This window comes from Coloeus monedula, assembly GCF_965178545.1.
Source record: "Coloeus monedula genome assembly, chromosome: 4".
NCBI lineage: Eukaryota > Metazoa > Chordata > Aves > Passeriformes > Corvidae > Coloeus > Coloeus monedula.
Window position 1 is genome coordinate 75,139,749 of NC_138784.1, and position 17,173 is coordinate 75,156,921.

Consider the following 17,173-nt stretch of genomic DNA (forward strand, 5'->3'; position numbering starts at 1 on the left):
TAGCCCATCGTGGCTGTTTATGAAGCAAAAACCCCTTATTCCTAAAGGGATGCTATTAAATTCCCAACATAAACAATTAAAACCCACCCCAAACCTCCAAATTTGCAATATTTTTGTGACTGTCTCTTCTTCCACACAGAAAAATCAATGTACAGAGAGAGATAAAACTCCATCTCTTGAGGCAGATTCAATTCTCTGAGCCTTATGTCAGGTAATACCAAACCCCAGGGCAGCCTTTTCCTGGGTTCAAATTGGGAAAAATCCCATATGGAAAACTGGGAAGGGAAGGGGATGGAGGGACCTGCTGATGAACTGGTGTTTCTTCCCAAGTCAGGGTGAGGATGGAAGGAAGGAACACGTTTAATGCTAATTTAAACCCCTGCCTCTCTAAATACAGAAGCTGGGCGAGAAGGGGAGTAGAGGGTTGGAAGAGCTGTCAGCATCCTGCTTTTCCCCTCATTTTTCCAGTGCTCCAAGGATTTAACTCTGTTTGGCAGCCCAGGATGAAGGTGTGAGTGCAGTGTTGGATGTGGGAGATAAAATGAAGGGGTTTTTTCCTGCCCCCAAAGCCTGACTCGGAAGCAGAGGGTCAGAACTGAGCTGCAGCAGCTCAGAAGGAGTTGATGAAGTTCAGATAAGCATTCAGGAATCCCGTGGGATCCTCCAGCTGGGGGTAGTGGCTGATGTGGTCATCCAGCACGGACACTGTGGACATGGGAAGCACCTTCCTGGTGGAAAAATGGAGCAAGGCTGAAACACAGGAACTGCAGCACACTCAGCCCAATGGCACAGCCAGGATTCTGCCCATTTTTGGGATAAAAAAAGCCTGGACCACAGCTGACCACTTCCAAGGGCTGGATTTCCTTCAGGGTAGTTTGGAGGGGAAGACTTCCTCAGGTACCAAATCTTCCCTCTGTGGTTTTAAAGTGGATCATGGGATCCACTGAAAATGCTGAGTTTGGTGCCTAAAATGTGGAAGCAACTTCCAAACTGCTCTGACTGAATCACCTGGCTGTGCAGGTCACAGTGGGAATTAAAAACAGCCTCCATGAGAATGGAATTGAGGGAATAGCCAGGCAAAATATCCCTTGGGATGAAGCCCCAGTTGCACATTCCCACTTTTGTCTTACTTGTAAAACTGGAGAAACTCCGGGTGTGGATTCACAGGGTCCAGGGGCCCGTAGATGAGATGCACTGCAAGGGAAGCACAGGCAGAGCTTTTCTAGCCATAAATTAATGGATTCATTAATTAGGACATCCCTAAATTAATGCCAAGGAGACCTGCAGGAGTGTCCCCTCCTCACAAAAAGCTTGGGAAGCTTCCAGTGGAGCACTGAACCAACCAGCTCCGAACGGGCTCTCGCTGGTGTGCCCTGGGGTCAAGTTCAGCCTCCAAACCCCAAACTTTTCCCTGGTTACAACTTTCCGGGCTTGAAAAGCTCCTCAACTTCCCTGGAGCAGCACTTGGAGAACCAGCCATGAACCAGAGAATTACCTCTGCTGATAAACTGGATTTGAGCTCAGAGTAACAAGAGGCTGATGCCTGGAAGGAGCCAGCGCCTGGAAGTGAGGGAGGCAATTCCCAACAATCCCAATGAGCAAAAGGAATGGATTCCTACTCACGTGGGACCGAGGTAGACATCAAAGCCCCAACCCAGCGCTCTCTGTGCTTCTTTCTCTGGTTTATGTACTGCAAAATACTGAAGGAAAATTCATTGTTATGCAGTGGGTGCTGCCCAGCCTGGAATTTGCTCCCGGGGCTGTGCAGTGAGATCCAGGTGGGATCTGCATCTCCCATGGGAAAACAGCACCACAACATCATCCCTGGGCTCAGTGACTCCATTCTCCCAGTGGGAGAAGGGGAGACAAGGAACTGAACCTGTGACCACCAGCACAAGATCCTTCTAAAAGCCACAAACTGGAGAAAACAAAACTTCCAAACTCCCAAGCCGGAGATTTGGGACTGGGACTTCTGGGAATGGCCCAGAAGGTTCAAATCCAGAGGCAAATCTCTCCTGGGACAATGCTGGGGGATCTGCCACAGCTTTAGCTCCAGTCATTACCAAACCCTCCCCCGCCCCTCCCAAGTCCAAGCCGTTGACTTCCAAAGAAAAAATCCCCAGGTTCCACATCTCCAGCCGTGTGCAGGCTCAGATCCAACTCCACCCTGCATTTCACTGCCTTGCATCATCCCAGAGAATCCCTGCTCCAACATCACCCCCAGCTCTTTCTTGGGATGCAGTGTTGATCCCAGACTCCAAAAGAAGCAGCTGGAAGTTCTGCAGAGCCTGGCTGAGCTGCAGGAACCTCGGAGCAGGGAATTCGTGCCAACGTACCTGTCCATAACGAGATTCCCGTCGTTATTCCGCACTGCTGTCCACATATCCCAGTATTCTGCCTGGGAGGGCTGCGTGTAGGGCCCAAAAACTGCCCCGAGCCTGAAAATAAAAGGAATTCAGAGCCACCTGGAAGCAGCTGTGTCAGGGGACCACTCAAAAACTACTCGAGGGCAAAAAATTCCAGCACTTTCAGTTTCCGTGACCAACTCCCAAGTGCTGAGATGTCCCACAAATAAGTGGGGATAAGTGTTGGATGGTCTCAAAGGGCTTGTTTTTTGGGGGGGGAAAAAGAGGGTTTTTAACACTGCTAAAAATATCTGATTATAAAAAAAGAAATCTGATTAATAAATTTGATAAATATAAAAGAAAAATAAAATAAATAAAAGTAAATCATAAAAAAGAAATCTGATTAATAAATTTGATACATATAAAATAAAAATAAAATAAATAAAAGTAAATAATAAAAAAGAAATCTGATTAATAAATTTGATAAATAAAAATTAATAAATGAAAATAAATAATAAAAAGAAATCAGATTAATACATCTGATACATAAAAAAAATTTTTAAAAATAAATAAAAGTAAATAAAACATAAATCTGATTAATAAATTTGATAAATAAAAATAAAAGTAAATAATAAAACAATTTGAATAATAAATTTGATAAATAAAAAAATAAAATAATAAATAAAAGTAAATAAAAAATCTGATTAATAAATTTGATAAATAAAAAATAAAAATAAAATACTAAATAAAAGAAAATAATAAAACATAAATCTGATTAATAAATTTGATAAATAAAATAATAAGTGAAAATAAATAAGAAAAAAGAAATCTGATTAATAAATTTGATAAATAAAAATAATAAAATAAATAAAAGTAAATGAAACATAAATCTGATTAATAATAAAATAAAAACAAAAATTAATAAAACATAAATCTGATTAACAAATTTGATAAATAATAAAACAAATAATACAATAATCAATTTAAAATAATCTATAAAAAGAAATCTGATCAAGAAATCTGCTTTTTAAAATAAATCAGATTATTATAAAATAAATCTGATTGTGCAGGAGTTTTGTTGCCTCTGTAATGTGTAATTCCAACACTTGTGGGAGAGGAGGATTTCAGTGTCCAGGGGAAAGCCGTGGTGTTTATTATGAAGCTGAAGTGCTTGGCCAGTGTGCCGAGGGAATGGGCCAGGAGGTCAATCCCACCTCTGCAGGGACAGTGCCAGGGAATCTGCTCCCCTGCCAAATCCCTGCCACGCTGGCTTATGGAAGCATGGAATGGCTTGGGTCGAAAGGGAACTTCAGGATCATCCCGTGCCACCCCCTGCCATGGCTGCTCCACCTCCCACCTTCCAGGCTGCTCCAACCTGGCTTTGGACACTTCCAGGGATCCAGGGGCAGCCACGGCTCCTCTAGGAATTCTATCCCAGAGTCTCCTCACCCTCCCAGCCAAGAATTCCTTCCAATTCCTGCCTTGCCCCTTTCCCACTTGGCTCACATCCTTATGGATCATGCCCAGCACCCCCGAGACCCAACTCACCCTCCGGAGAAGAAAAAGAAGTTCATCAGCCGCAGGATGATGGGGGACAGCAACCCCCCATCCTTGAGGAGCTTGGGAAGAAGGGAAAAAGGAGACAGCACTACTTGCATCGGGCACATGGATAAATCCTGCCTCCATGGAGAGCTCTTCCCACGGCTCCCAGCCCAACCCAGCCCCTCGAGGTGTCCGTGGGGCCTCGGTGGTACGACAGCAGCGCTCCAAGGGGGGTTTCTTTGGGATTTTGGGATTCAGTGTGACTAGAATGAGGAGCAGCTCACCTTCTGGATGAAGCGGGGGTAGTGTGTTTCGGGAAAAATCCCTGGAAGGACATCAAAGAACTGAGCTGGAACACGGGAAGTGTTTTGCTCCACATGTCCCAGTTTTTCCCCCTTCACGAGACCATGGAAGTGGCCCAGGGAACCCCAGGATTGATGCTCCTGGTTAATTACAGCACCTTGATTGCAATCCTTGGGATTCAGGTGATGGAGATCAGAAGGCCATCCCCATCCCACGGATCCCCATCCCACGGATCCCCATCCCACGGATCCCCATTCCATGGATCCCCATTCCTCCCATCCCACCTGGTGCAAACCTTACCTCCGTTGGATAAACAGAGGCTGTTGATCAGGATGCTTCCAGTTTTATTGTGCTCATACCTGGGGACAGCAGAGAAGAAAGTGAAACACAACCAAACCTCTCCAGGCTCCGAGAAATGACCAACCACGAGGTCAAACCATGGAGGATCATCTCCATTTCTTTTGGGAATTGGACGGATGGGAGCCTCGGATGTGCCCTGTGACACCTCAGGCACAAGGAAAAGGGGATTCTGCGCCACGTCCTTCCACTTATCTGCTGAGAATCATCTTGATGGAGACAACAAAGGGCAGGAGGGGTGGCAGGGACCTGTGGAGCAGCTCCTGGGCGACCGTGTCCCCGTAATCGTGGGACAGGAGGTTGATCCTCTGGTGCCGGAGCCCGAGGTGCCGCAGCAGCCCCTCCACGATGGTGGCCTGCTCGAAGATGGAGTAGCCATGGGGCCTCTGCAAAAGTGGGAGAGGGGCCCCAATGAGAGCCTGACCCACCAGGAGCCCGCGGATTCCGGAATAAACACCCCAAGGGAGGAATATGGGAATCTGGCATATGGAAGCCAGCAGCTTGTGACCCCAGACTCAGCAGTCGGGATGTCCTGTGATGTCCACAAGGCCATAGGAGCATTGTCCGTGCTCCAAAGGGGTCAAGGTGTGTTTTGGAGTTCCATCAAACCCAGCTGAAGGTCCACCACAAACCTTCCCCATCCCTTCCACTATAATAATGACTTATCCCTTTTCCAGAGGGAAATGGGAGGAGAAACTGGATGGCAGAACCCAATTTTCCAGAGTGCTGAGCTGAAAGGAACCATGAAAATCCTCGTCCCAGGGTACTCACAGGCTTGTCACTGAACCCAAATCCGAGGAAATCCAGGGCAATCACCCGGTGAAAGCGCTGGGTCAGCCCTTCCCAGATCTGGGAAGAGGAGAAATGCATTAACAAAGCATCCAGTGGGAGCAGAGGATGGAAACATCTGCAGTGATGAGCAGTCATGGATGGACATGCTCCTCTCCACCACCCCAGGAGAACATTCCAGCTCCAAGGAAACAGCAGGAAGTCAAAATTTCCCACTAAACAGCAAGACCATCCCCAGAAAAGCCAAGGAATAGCTGTGGGTGTTTTCCTCACGCTTTGAGCTGGACTGTGGGAAAGGGTGATGCGAAAAGAGTTTGGATCCCATGCTGGGAGAGGAACAAGGTGATATCCTGGAGCATGGTGGAATCCCAAGGAAAAATCTGGGGAATTCTCCTCTGGAGCATGGCCCACCCCAGGCTGACCCCTGCTGTGCTGCCTGCTCATCCCCAGGAGCTGCAAGTCCTGGCATTTACTGCCAGATTCCAACCCTCTCACCTTGCTCCAGTCATAGCTGGACGTTGGGAAGCCGTGGAGGAGCACCACGATGTCGGAGCTGCCGACGGCGCCGCTGGAATCTGCCAAGGGAACGGGACACCTCAGGAGCAGCTTTTCCCAAAATTCCTCCCTCCTGGGAGAGGCATTGCCGCTCATCCCACTGGGAATCCACCCACCCGTGGGGCACCTCTCCCCTTGCTCCCCAAAACCCAGGATGGGTTTGATTCCCACTGCAGCTTCCCAGTGGTTCTCTTCAGAAACCTCACTGGCTCCGTGATGAATCCAGGGATTTAATTAGCCCAAATTAATTCCAGCAACCTCTACATTGCTGCAAGAAGGGTTTCCAGTGTCTTCTCCTTGCTGGGATCCATCGGAGGCTCTTGGGATCCTTCCCACCAAGGTACAAGAACCATTTAACCCCAGTTAAAATGTTCTGATCCATCCCTGCCAGATCCAGGCAGTGGCTCCTCTTGGAGGCCTTTGCAAGGGATTTGTCACCACCTTGCCCAGGTTTTTGGGAATGTCCCCATGGCCCCCACGGGATGATCCCGTCCCCAGGGCTCCATCACCTCTGTAGAAGATGTTCAGGTCCTTGTAGGTGAAGAAGCTTCCGGAGGATTTCCAGGAGCGGAGCGCCGGGGAGAGCTGGGGGGGCGGGATGTGCAGGTAGACGGCGAGGAGGGGCACGCCCAGCAGCCCCACCTGCACCCACCACTCCTTCATCCTGCAGGACACAGCCAGGACACCGGGATTCACTCCGGAACTCCCGCATTCCCCTAAAGCTCCCCAGGTCCCCCGAAACCACCTCCATGTCCCCAAAACTCCCCCATTCCCACAACCCATCCCCACGTCCCCAAAACTCTCCCATTCCCATAACCCACCCCCATGTCCCTAAAACTCTCCCATTCCCATAACCCACCCCCATGTCCCTAAAACTCTCCCATTCCCACAACCCACCCCCATGTCCCCAAACTCTCCCATTCCCATAACCTGCACATCCCCAGGGTGGCAGAACCAGCAAAGGTTTGGGGTCTGAGAGTGGACGTGGGTCTCATTTGGGGTCTGAGGGCGATTGTGGGTCCATTTGGGGTTTGAGGGAGAACGAGGGTGCTCTTTGGGGTTCGAGGGGAGAATGTGGGTCCATTTGGGGTTTGAGAGGGGAACATGGGGTTATTGGGAGGCGGGGGGGGGGATGTGGATCCATAAAGGGTCTGAAGGGGGGTTATGGACTCATGGGGTTCTGGGCGGGTCACGGGCTCATTGGGGTCTGGGGGAGCGTGACCCCAACGTGGTTCAGGGAGCCAATGGAAGTCAAAGGGAGGGGACACACCCACAAAAGCCCCGCCCCCGAGCCACACCCCTCGGTGAGCCACGCCCACCGGAGCCCCGCCCACAGCCCCAAGCCCCGCCCCTGGACCCCCACCCCCTCTCCCCTCAGGCCACGCCCCCTCCCTGAGCGCGGGACCGGCGGGGGGCGTGGCCGCGGGCGCGCGCGCGCCTCTCTCACCTGCGCTCAGGTGCCCCCGCGGGCGCGCGCCGCCATCGCGCTCTCCCGGCGGGGCGGGGCGGGGCGGGGAGGCGTGGCCACGGCCCCGCGCATGCGCATCTCCCACGCTCCCCTTCCCCGCCGCTTCCCGCCCGCCGCGTCCCTCCCGTTGCCGGGCGACGCGCGCCCTTCCCCGTGCGCGGCCTCTGATTGGCTGCGGGCGCGGCGGGCGGCCAATGGCGGAGGGCGTAGTTGCGGGGTGGGGGGGAGGCGGGAGCGCGGCCGCGCGTGAGGGACGGGCGGAGCCGGCGAGCGGCGGTGCGGGACGATGTCGGCTCGGGGAGCATTCGGGGACCCTCAGGTGCTGTGAGGGGCCTTTCCTTCGCCGACACCCTCCGGGCGGCGAGGGGGAACACGAGGGAGGCGCGGGGGGATGGTTCGTGCAGCTCCTGGAGCCGGGCGAGCTCAGTGTGGAGAAAAAACGGGAGAAATTCTCCTTTGAAGGCTTTAAATCAGCGGGGTTTAATACCGAGATGGGGATTCAGGAATTTCTCGCTCATTTTTCTGTCTCTTAAACCCCTTCAAATCGCATTTTCTGTTCATTTTTCTGCTTTTTTTAAAGTGTCTTTTTATTTTTTAAATTTGGGCTTCTCGTCTTTTCCATTTTGAAACAGCTTCTAACGCGGCGCATCCCCTCGAATCCCAAGTATCAACATATAAAAACGCGTCTGGATACTGGTAAGTGAAATTTTTCTGTGATAAAAACACTAAAAAATAGGTGTAGGATGATAGAAAAGTATAATTAATGTCTTAATTACCTCTGTCCCGAGCTAATTTACCCCAAACTCTACAGAATTCTCATCGTGATGATGATTTGTCTCACCAAACGTTTGCAGCTTATAAAAATTTCCTATTTACAATTCTCTTTCAAAGCTGAAATTTAATCAAGCACAAATCATGCAGGTTTATGTGTATTTATGTGTGCTGTGTATATTTATGTATGCTTATTTTCACGCACCCCTGTTCGTCCCCTGAAAGTTGAGGTTAGATGCTCTGTATGTAGATAACCACATATTTAAAGTCTTTCTTGTGTTAAAGCTTGTTTATATTTAATTTTTTTTTTTTTTTTTTTTTTTTTTGAGAAGAATTAGGGATTAAAATAGCTTTAAACTGGGTCAGGCTCTGTTGTGGTGGTTCCCATAGAAATTACTGGTCTTGCAATTCCTGTCCATGGACTTTTCTTGTATCTTGTCAAGGGTGTGAGGCAAAATAATTATTTAGGGGTGTCTCTGGGGGCGTTTTTTTTGTTGTTAAAGCAGCTGAATTTTATCCAGTAACACCAGTCTGTAGCATCCTCACCAAAATGCTGGAAAAGGAACAGCAAGTCCTTGGATTTTGCTGTTTAGCTCAACATTCCTTGAGAGAAAAGAGGAAAATCATGGCCTTTTTGTGCCTTGTATTTTAATGGTGAAGGAGAATCTACAACAAGCAGCTGTTTCCTTCAAAGCAATTAAAATGTAAGCCTTAATGGGCCTGAAGAAAACCTCTAATAAATAAGTGATCACAATAAACTGATTTTTTTGTTCTGTTACAGGGAATAGTTTGTCAAAATACATGGAGAAGCTGGAAGAGATCAAAAGAAGTGAGTACCTGGGGAGGAGCAGGACGGGTTAAAAATGGGTTGGTTCAAAGCTCAAAGAGCAGGGGGTGAATCCCAGGAGGTTTTCCTTGGAAATCTCCACAGATTTAATTTAAAAATCCAAGCAGGCAGGTCAGGAAATCTTCCAGATCCTTCTTTGTGCAGTTTTTATTATTGGATTGAAACCAGACAGGAAGTTCTCTGAGCTAAGAAATCCAGGCTAGACTCATCTGGGGAGATGCAGGCTTCCTTCTGAGACTTTATTTCACTTTTAGGTCACAATTTGAGCTCTTTTCTCTTTATTTAATTTAAATTTCTATCAAAATACTCCAAGACAGGAAAAAACCAAGCTCATTCCTCGTGTTTCCATTGATTTCACCATCACTAAACGCTGGCATTTTGAAGACTTTAGGTTGTTCAGGCTAATGAAAGCCTAAAATATTTTTATTTCTCTGCTTTCCCACCAAACCCAGACTTCTCAAATAATTTTCCCCAATCAAAGAGGTGACTTTATTTCCAGATTATTCTCACGTAAGGAGCCAGGAAAACTCTTCAACCTGAAAGCTGCATTTATGGAGGTGAAAAAAAACCCTAACCCTGAACTGAACTGAAACCTCCATTAATGAGGATTAATTAGGGTTTGAAATGCTCAGTTTTAGTTCTCAGCCCCGCTTTCTGTGCCCCCCTTGTGAGGGAGGCCACGGGAATTTATTTGTGCAAAATGGGCCTTTGTTTGTGGTTTGTTTGTTGGGTTTTTGGGTTGGTTTTTTTTTTTTTTTTCAAACACTGCAGGTCTTTGGGGGGAAAATCAAAAGAGGAATGACCTTGGCTTTCCAAAACGCTCTCTTGACTGAGATTTCAGTGCTGGACACTGCTTTACTTTTTATTTGTGCTGAAAATGTTGTTTGGTGGCCCAGCTGGGTTTCCAATCTCCGCCGCGGATCTGTTCCGTACGCTTCTTTTGTTCCCTCTTTTTTTGGAGGCCAGGGAGGAACTTTGTCATTCTCTCCAGGCTGAATGGACACCTTGTGTTCCCAGGGAGTGGAGGAACTTCTCCCCCTTGGTTTCTCAGGGATAGATGACACCCTTTGGACACGGATTTAAATCCCCAGCACAGGCACCTCTCTGTCCCTTATGTAACGTGAGAGATTTAAATCCACGGCATCAAAAATGAGAGAGCTGCACCCACGATGATTCATCCTTGGGAGGATTGACTTGAGGACACACACCAAGTCTCTTCCTTCTCTCTGGTGTTGCTGCCCTCCTCTCCAAAGCCCCGAGGAGCCCATCCTGGAAAACGCAATCATTCCGAGCAAAACCATGTCAGAAAACTCCAACGGATCCGCCAGGACCGGACCGGGTACGTCGGGTTGCTTTTGGAGCTGGAAGCAGCACTTCTGAGCTCTCTGGGAACTGCTGGGAAGGCATTTTGGGTGGCAAAAGCAAGATCTAGGGCAAAGATGCTGTTTTTGGGATGAAAAAATCCTTATTTGAGGTGGGAAGGAACCATCCAGAAGCTGCATTGTGGGACAGCGGTTCCGCTTTGCCAGTGTTTTTATACATCCAGCACTTCCCAAGCTTTGCTGCTTTTATTTGTCCTTCTAAATGAAGTTTATTTGACATGACAGAAAGGCTCTTTTTTGGCCTTGGGTGGACAATTTTAGTCATTGAGGTGATGAAATGGGAAATAATTACAGGAGATAATTGTTGCTGGTTTTTTTGGAGCTAAAGGAGGATTTAACAACCTCAGCTTGAGGCTTGAAACCAGGTGGTTTTGCAAGAACCACGAGGGTCATTTCCCAGTTAATTGACATCCTGCAGTCCAGTTTCTGCACCTCCTCATCCTGCAAACCAGTTTCTGCACCTCCTGTGCTTCAGCCCCATGCTTTGGATGTGCAGTGGATATTTTGGTGGGGCTCCTTTTTCCTAGGACAAGTTGTGAGGAGCAAACAGGTGCTTGTTTTGCAGCCTAATCAAAATTATTTAGGGTGGGATGTGGAATTTGGGAACTCTCAATGTGTTGGGAAGAGATCTCAGCCTCCAGCATTCCTGTGGTTCCTTCTCTAAACACAACTCAGCTTGGGAGATTCTTCAAATAAGCAAATCCTGGGGGAATTTTTTGTGTCGTGGCTGCAGGAATGTGCATGGGAGCCCTTCCCCCTTCTCCCTCATCTCCCCTAAGCTAATGGAGCATTCAGCAGATGGTTTTAGAGGATTTAGAATTGTTTAACTGGGTGGATTTGCCAAAGATCCTGTGCTCCGTTGTTATCCCTCGGAGCTGAACAGCTGGAGAGGGACCAGCTCCTTCCTAACCCTGCCTTTCCCAAAGGACAAAGCTCCCATTGCTTCCCAGGAGAGGTTATTCCATATCAAGATGTTCCTACTGATACCCATCCTGGCTTCTCTCTCCTCCTCCAAACACCTTTTGTTTCACACCAGGAGGTTTCTCCCTTGCTCTGCATCTCTAGGATCAGGATGGGATCAGGCTCCCTCCCACTTTGCCATCATTCCTTCAGCTCTGGGAATCTCTGCTCTGGATCTTTGCCAGTCCTTCCAGCAGCCCTGCTCAGTTTTCTTGCTCCCTAAGCTGTGTCTTCAGGATTAAGATTCAATTAGTCTGGTTTCTTGTGTTAATTAATCCATTAAGACTCGATTAGTCGAGTTTCTTGTGTCAATTATCCATTCCTTGAGATATCCGTGTCAACAAATGGTAGAAATCAGAATTTAATTGTTGGATAAAGTATAAAAACTTGGGATTTTTTAATTGTTCAGATGAAACCTGCACATTTAGTTTGGTGTTTGCAAAGATGCGATACCCCATGCTCTGATTCTGCTGTAATTTACACAAATTAAAAACTCAGGTAGATGAATCTTTTGGTTTAAGGAGCTTTGTGACCCCAGTGGGCTCCAAAGAACAGCAGGAAAAGGGGGAATTCCTGAGCTGCTTCCTTCCCCAGCACCATGGAAAACACAAATTCATACTGGAGTCTAAAAGCAATTAAATCTGCCTCTTCCACTTCATCATATCTGGACAAGATTTCCCTTTGTAACTGGTGTTAATTAAACCCTCTCTCTAGGACTGGTATTAATTAAACCCTCTCTTTATGACTGGCATTTCACTAAGTTTCCAGGTTTGCTGTTCTCATCCTTCAGTGCAAACTTGCCCTGAGATCCTGCCTGGCTGCAGAAGAGTCTCTGAGAAAAGATGGGATTAAGCTATGACCTGGTGGCTAAAAAAACTGGGAATGAGCTGAAAATTTACCTTGTCCTCTTTGTTTTGTTTTTGAAGATTACAGATATAAAAAGGATGAGCTGTTTAAAAGGCTGAAGGTGACAACTTTTGCTCAGTTGGTACGTACAGATCCCTCTCTGGCCTCCAAGACCTTTTAGGAACAGCATTTTTCCTTGGAATAAAAGTTTCTCTGTAATTATTTAGCCTTAATGTGCAATTATTCTGTCTTGGCTTCTTCCTGCCCTTTAATAAAAGCAAATAATTCATTTCCACAGTGGCCAAATGCCTTTAATTACAAATTAAAGTTTGTGGTGACTCCATCTTTGAAATTTATCCCTTATTTTATCTGTCTGTTAACTTAAAACGATATGCAAGCATCTGCAAAAGAAAAAAAGCTGTGTAAAACAGCCCCTAAATCTGAGTTTTGTATCAAGTAATCGCAGCCTGAAGCCCTCCCTGACCCCAGGTTTAACTGCAGAAGGTTGGCAGGTTGGGACTTCAAGGCTTTCTGTGCATTATTTTATTTCAAAGCAGTGAATCATAATATTTAAAAAGTGAAAAATTGATCAGGAAACAAAGAGCTGGGGGGTGCTGGTTCAAGAAAACTGCTTAAAACTAAAAGAAAAAAAACCAGTTGTCTTCTCAGGAGAGAAGATAAGGGAAGGTTAAACTCAGAGATGTTGAAGGAGTGGGATTCTGCAGACTTGTGATTTTTTTTTTTTTTTCCCTGGGTTGTTAAAAGCAACCCTTGGCTTGTTCTTCCTTAAGCTGATCCCTGCTGTGTTTCCCTGCCATGAGGATGTGGGGATCAGTGTCTCCTTGTTTTTGTGCCCTGCAGGTTATCCAGGTCGCCTCTCTGTCCAATGAAACCTTAGAAGTGACAAATGAGGAGCTGCACAAGCTGCAAGGTGATGACATTTGTGGCAGGAACAAAGGGGAAGAGCTGGGCATCAGTGCCAGGGGGTGAAGTGGCCGAGCTGGGAGTGCAGCAGGGCTCCATCAGGAGGAAAAACAAAACTTCACCTGTGGCCTGCAGCAATTCCATGCTGGGAATAGAACCACTGCTAAAAAAGAGTTGGAAAGGCCTCGTGCTGGCAGATTTGTTGTTGTAACAACATAACCCACATCAAAAATTCTATTTTATTGAGATTTTCAAATGAGATCTCGAGCCCTAAAAAAAAAATCAGTTGGCTCTTTATTATTTTGAATAGGAGGCTCTGGGTAAGTGCTCTTCATTAAGAGGATGAAGATAAAGCTGTCACACTCTTCTTTCCAAGAATAGAAACTGGCTTTAAAACCTGCTTGTTTACCTCCTGCAGCTTCTTAACTCCTCGTGCCCTCTTCTTTCCCCAGATGCTGATGCTGCAGGTGAAGATGCAGCAGGGACAAATGGGAAAGGGAGCCCTGAGGGGACACCCAGCCCAGTCCTGTCCCTAAATGACTCAGGAGCCGGGGAATCCCATCGCTCCACGCTGCAGAGGTGCCTCAGGATAACACAGTTTTCTTCCTGTCTTAGCAGATGATTGTTTGAACCCAGCTGCTGATTTTAAATTGCTACAAAGTGGTTTTATGCTCTCGTTCTCATTAAAGCCTGGGTTTGTAGGTGAGAGGGAAGGGATTGGCAGGATTTCCTGTTGGAATGAGTTTGGCTTGAGGCTGGAACTCAACATTGTTGTCACCTGATGACGGTCTGATGAGGAAATGTGTCTGTGGGATTCCATCCAGGTCCCCACATTCCTGAATTTTGGGGGTCACACAGTGCTCTGGGGAACTCAGTCATGTGCATGATGTGTTTATATGGATATGGAGGGCCAGGAGGCAGGGAATGGCTTCCCAGTGCCAGAGGGCAGGGCTGGATGGGAGATTGGGAATTGGGAATTGCTGGCTGGGAGGGTGGGCAGGGGCTGGAATGGAATTCCCAGAGCAGCTGTGGCTGCCCCTGGATCCCTGGAAGTGTCCAAGGCCAGGCTGGACATTGGGGCTTGGAGCAGCCTGGGATAGTGGAAGGTGTCTCTGCCCATGGCAGGGGGTTGGAAAAGACCCTTAAGGTCCCTTCCCACCCAAACCATTCCGGGATTGACAATAAGTCCAGTTCCAAACCCACCATGTCAAGGGATCCCAGGATGATGCTGTAAGAGGAAGCTTTATCCCAACTCTTCCCCAGCCTTGGAGCTGCTGGAGAGACACAGAAACATTCAGAGCTCTCCCACCTTAACCTCCCGTTCCCTTTGCAGCGTGATCAGTGGGGTTGGGGAAATGGACATTGAAAAGGATGCTCCAAAGAAAGAGGAGGACACCCAGGCTAAGGAGAAGCCTTATCCCGACTGCCCCTTCCTGCTGCTGGACGTGCGGGACCGGGACGCGTACGAGCAGTGCCACATCGTTGGGGGTGAGCAGCCACAATCCCACAGGCACCTGGCGATGGATGTTCAGCTCTGGGGCACATTCCAGCTGGATTTTGTCCCCCAGGTGGGACATCACTGGGTGTTCTCTGCGCTTATCCAGCACATCCCTCCTTCCTGGGAGGGGATGAGGGGCCTGAGCTGATGTTAATCCCTTACTCGGTGGGTTCTCAAGGCTGTTGTGTCCCAGGCTGTTGGTGTTCAGCCACTGGATGATTTTTTCCTCTTTTTTTTCCTTCTGCAGCTTATTCCTACCCCATTGCAACGTTGTCTAGAACCATGAATCCCTATACAAACAGTATTCTGGAATATGTATCCTTTGCATGGAAACTGGCATAGAAAACGATGGGGGGATGCTGGTGGGGGCTCTCAAAAATCAATTGGAGCTTATCCAAGCAAAATTAGGGATTGCAAGGAAGGTGGGACAGGAAGTGGAATTACCTGGTGCAGCTCCACTGCCTTCATCACATGCTGGATTCTATTTCCTCAAGGCTTCTCTTGACTCCAGTGGGAGCTGCCTGGGTTTGGCATTTCTCGGGATTTTGGCTGCTGGAAGGCAAAGCCAGACTTGGGCACTGCTCTCCTGCTGCTGCTGGAGTGCTGGGCTGCTCCAGGGATGCATCCATCAAATCCTTTGGCTTCCTGTCAGCACCTTGATGGGGATTGGGGGACAGCCAGAGGATTATTAGGAAGGATTAGGCTGATCATTCCCAGGTTGTTGACTCTGAGGGGAGGTTGTAAACAAAGGTGCTGTTGCCATTCCCAATCTTCAAGCAATGCTGGATCCAGTGGGAATTAGGCTGGGTCCTTCCAGTGTCTGCCAAGCCTCAGCCATGGAGAATTCCACAGGGAAAACATTCCTGCTGGATGTTTGCAAGCCAAGTATGGAGTTTTTCCCTCCCCAATCCCATTTATTTGTCTCTTTCTTTCTAAAATGCATCAATATCCTCTTAAGTTCAGCAGTGACTCCTTAACAATTCCCATGGCAGAAAAATGCCCATGGAAAAATCATCATTGTGTACGACAACGACGAGCGCTTGGCGAGCCAGGCGGCCACCACCATGTGTGAGAGGGGCTTCGAGAACCTCTTCATGTTATCTGGGGGTATGTGGGGCTGGGAGAGCTCCCTGAGACCTCCCGGGGAAAAGGGGAGTGGAGAGCGACTTGTGGGAGCTGGAGATGGGAAAGGGGGGGATCTTGGAATCATGGGATGGTTTGGGTTGGAAGGAAACTGAAAGATCATCCAGTTCCAGCCCTGTGGGCAGGGACACCTTCCCCTATCCCAGGCTGCTCCAGCCCCAATGTCCAGCCTGGCCTTGGACATTCCAGGGATCCAGGGGCAGCCCCAGCTGCTCTGGGAATTCCATCCCAGCCCCTGCCCACCCTCCCAGCCAGCAATTCCCAATTCCCAATCTCCCACCCAGCCCTGCCCTCTGGCACTGGGAAGCCATTCCCTGCCTCCTGTCCCTCCAGGCCTTGGCCCCAGTCCCTCTGCAGCTCTCCCGGAGCCCCTTTAGGCCCTGCAAGGGGCTCTCAGCTCTCCCTGGAGCCTTCTCCTCTCCAGGTGAACATTCCCAGCTCTCCCAGCCTTTCCTCCAGAGTAGAGGGGCTCCAGCCCTGGGAGCAGCTCCATGGGTTGCTCTGGACTCTCTCCAGCAGCTCCAGGTCCTGCTGATGTTGGCCCCAGAGCTGGACTCCATGCAGGATCTCACCTGAGCAGGGCAGAGCGGCAGAATTCCCCCCTCTCCTGCTGCTCACATTTCTCCATCCAAACTTGCTGGACCTTCAGCTCCATCAATCCCTTGTGACTGGTCCGTCCCAGCCAGGATAACGAGCGATCTGTGTCCCTGCAGGCCTCAAAGTCCTTGCACAGAAGATCCCAGAGGGGTTGATCACCGGCACGCTCCCCGTGTCCTGCCAGGTGCCAGCTCCCTCAGGATCTGCCCGCAGGAAAACGACGCCCAGGGTGCCACCCACACGTGCGGAGAACAAATGGAGATTTTCTGCAGATGACCTCCAGAAGTTAAAGCATTACCTGGCCGAGGAGCACGTTCCTTCAGACACTGCCAGTAAGACTCCAGAACATGCTGCAACCTCACCATGGAATCACGGAATGCTTGGGTGGGAAGGGGCCTTAAACCTCATCCAGTTCCACCCCATGCCATGGGAAGGGACACCTTCCCCTATCCCAGGCTGTTCCAAGCCCATCCAACCTGGCCTTGGACACATCCAGGGATGGGGCAACCACAACCTCTGTGCAACCAATTTCTGATTTGGGGTTGTTTTTCCCACAGGCCGCCTTACCCGGGGTGTTTCAAGCCATGATTCCAAGCTCTCATCCGTGAGGAGCAACCCCAGCCTCCCCAGCCCCGCTGGCAACATGGGCTCCCTTAGCAGCCGCTCTCACAGCAGGACCAGCATCCAGAACAGGCCGTGGAAATAAATTGAGTATCCAGGTTTTGGGAATCCTGAGCAATGCAGCCCGTTTGTGGTTTTGGGAATCGGCAGGGAAAAGCAGCCGTGGTGAGAATTGGCAGCTCGGGTAAGGCTGGGCAGCTGGAATGATGTTTCCTGGAAGCAGGA

At 48.9% G+C, this 17,173-nt stretch overlaps 2 protein-coding genes across 3 annotated transcripts; one reads left to right on the top strand and one right to left on the bottom strand.

The window, feature by feature from the left end:
• Positions 1-94: 94 nt before the first annotated feature.
• MEST (mesoderm specific transcript) lies at positions 95-7,389 on the bottom strand. Of its 2 annotated transcripts, none has more exons than XM_082280468.1 (12): positions 7,339-7,389; positions 6,401-6,555; positions 5,832-5,911; positions 5,319-5,396; positions 4,797-4,933; positions 4,491-4,549; positions 4,172-4,212; positions 3,894-3,964; positions 2,337-2,438; positions 1,624-1,700; positions 1,131-1,194; positions 95-724 (listed from the first exon to the last, which is right to left on the bottom strand). In XM_082280468.1, the coding sequence occupies exons 2-12, from the start codon at positions 6,552-6,554 to the stop codon at positions 643-645; spliced, it is 945 nt and encodes a 314-aa protein (XP_082136594.1). In that variant the 5' UTR covers position 6,555; positions 7,339-7,389; the 3' UTR covers positions 95-642. The 2 variants fall into 2 exon arrangements, with proteins under 2 accessions (XP_082136594.1, XP_082136593.1); XM_082280467.1 differs by having other exon boundaries at positions 95-728.
• A 256-nt stretch (positions 7,390-7,645) lies between these two features.
• On the top strand, positions 7,646-17,069 carry CEP41 (centrosomal protein 41; the record flags this gene model as incomplete). The annotated part of the gene is made up of 11 exons (XM_082281195.1): positions 7,646-7,678; positions 7,992-8,055; positions 8,912-8,959; positions 12,246-12,307; positions 13,027-13,096; positions 13,542-13,668; positions 14,423-14,577; positions 14,835-14,902; positions 15,580-15,694; positions 16,444-16,659; positions 16,885-17,069. The coding sequence occupies 11 exons, from the start codon at positions 7,646-7,648 to the stop codon at positions 17,031-17,033; spliced, it is 1,107 nt and encodes a 368-aa protein (XP_082137321.1). The 3' UTR covers positions 17,034-17,069.
• Between the last annotated feature and the right edge of the window lie 104 nt (positions 17,070-17,173).

Excerpts from the sequence above, each read along its gene's own strand:
- MEST (XM_082280467.1), bottom strand. The coding sequence starts at position 6,554 with ATGAAGGAGTGGTGGGTGCAGGTGGGGCTGCTGGGCGTGCCCCTCCTC. Across the intron at positions 4,934-5,318 it reads TTGGGTTCAGTGACAAGCCT|AGGCCCCATGGCTACTCCAT; the intron begins GTGAGTACCCTG and ends CCACTTTTGCAG. Across the intron at positions 4,213-4,490 it reads CCTCTGTTTATCCAACGGAG|GGATTTTTCCCGAAACACAC; the intron begins GTAAGGTTTGCA and ends ATGTCCTTCCAG.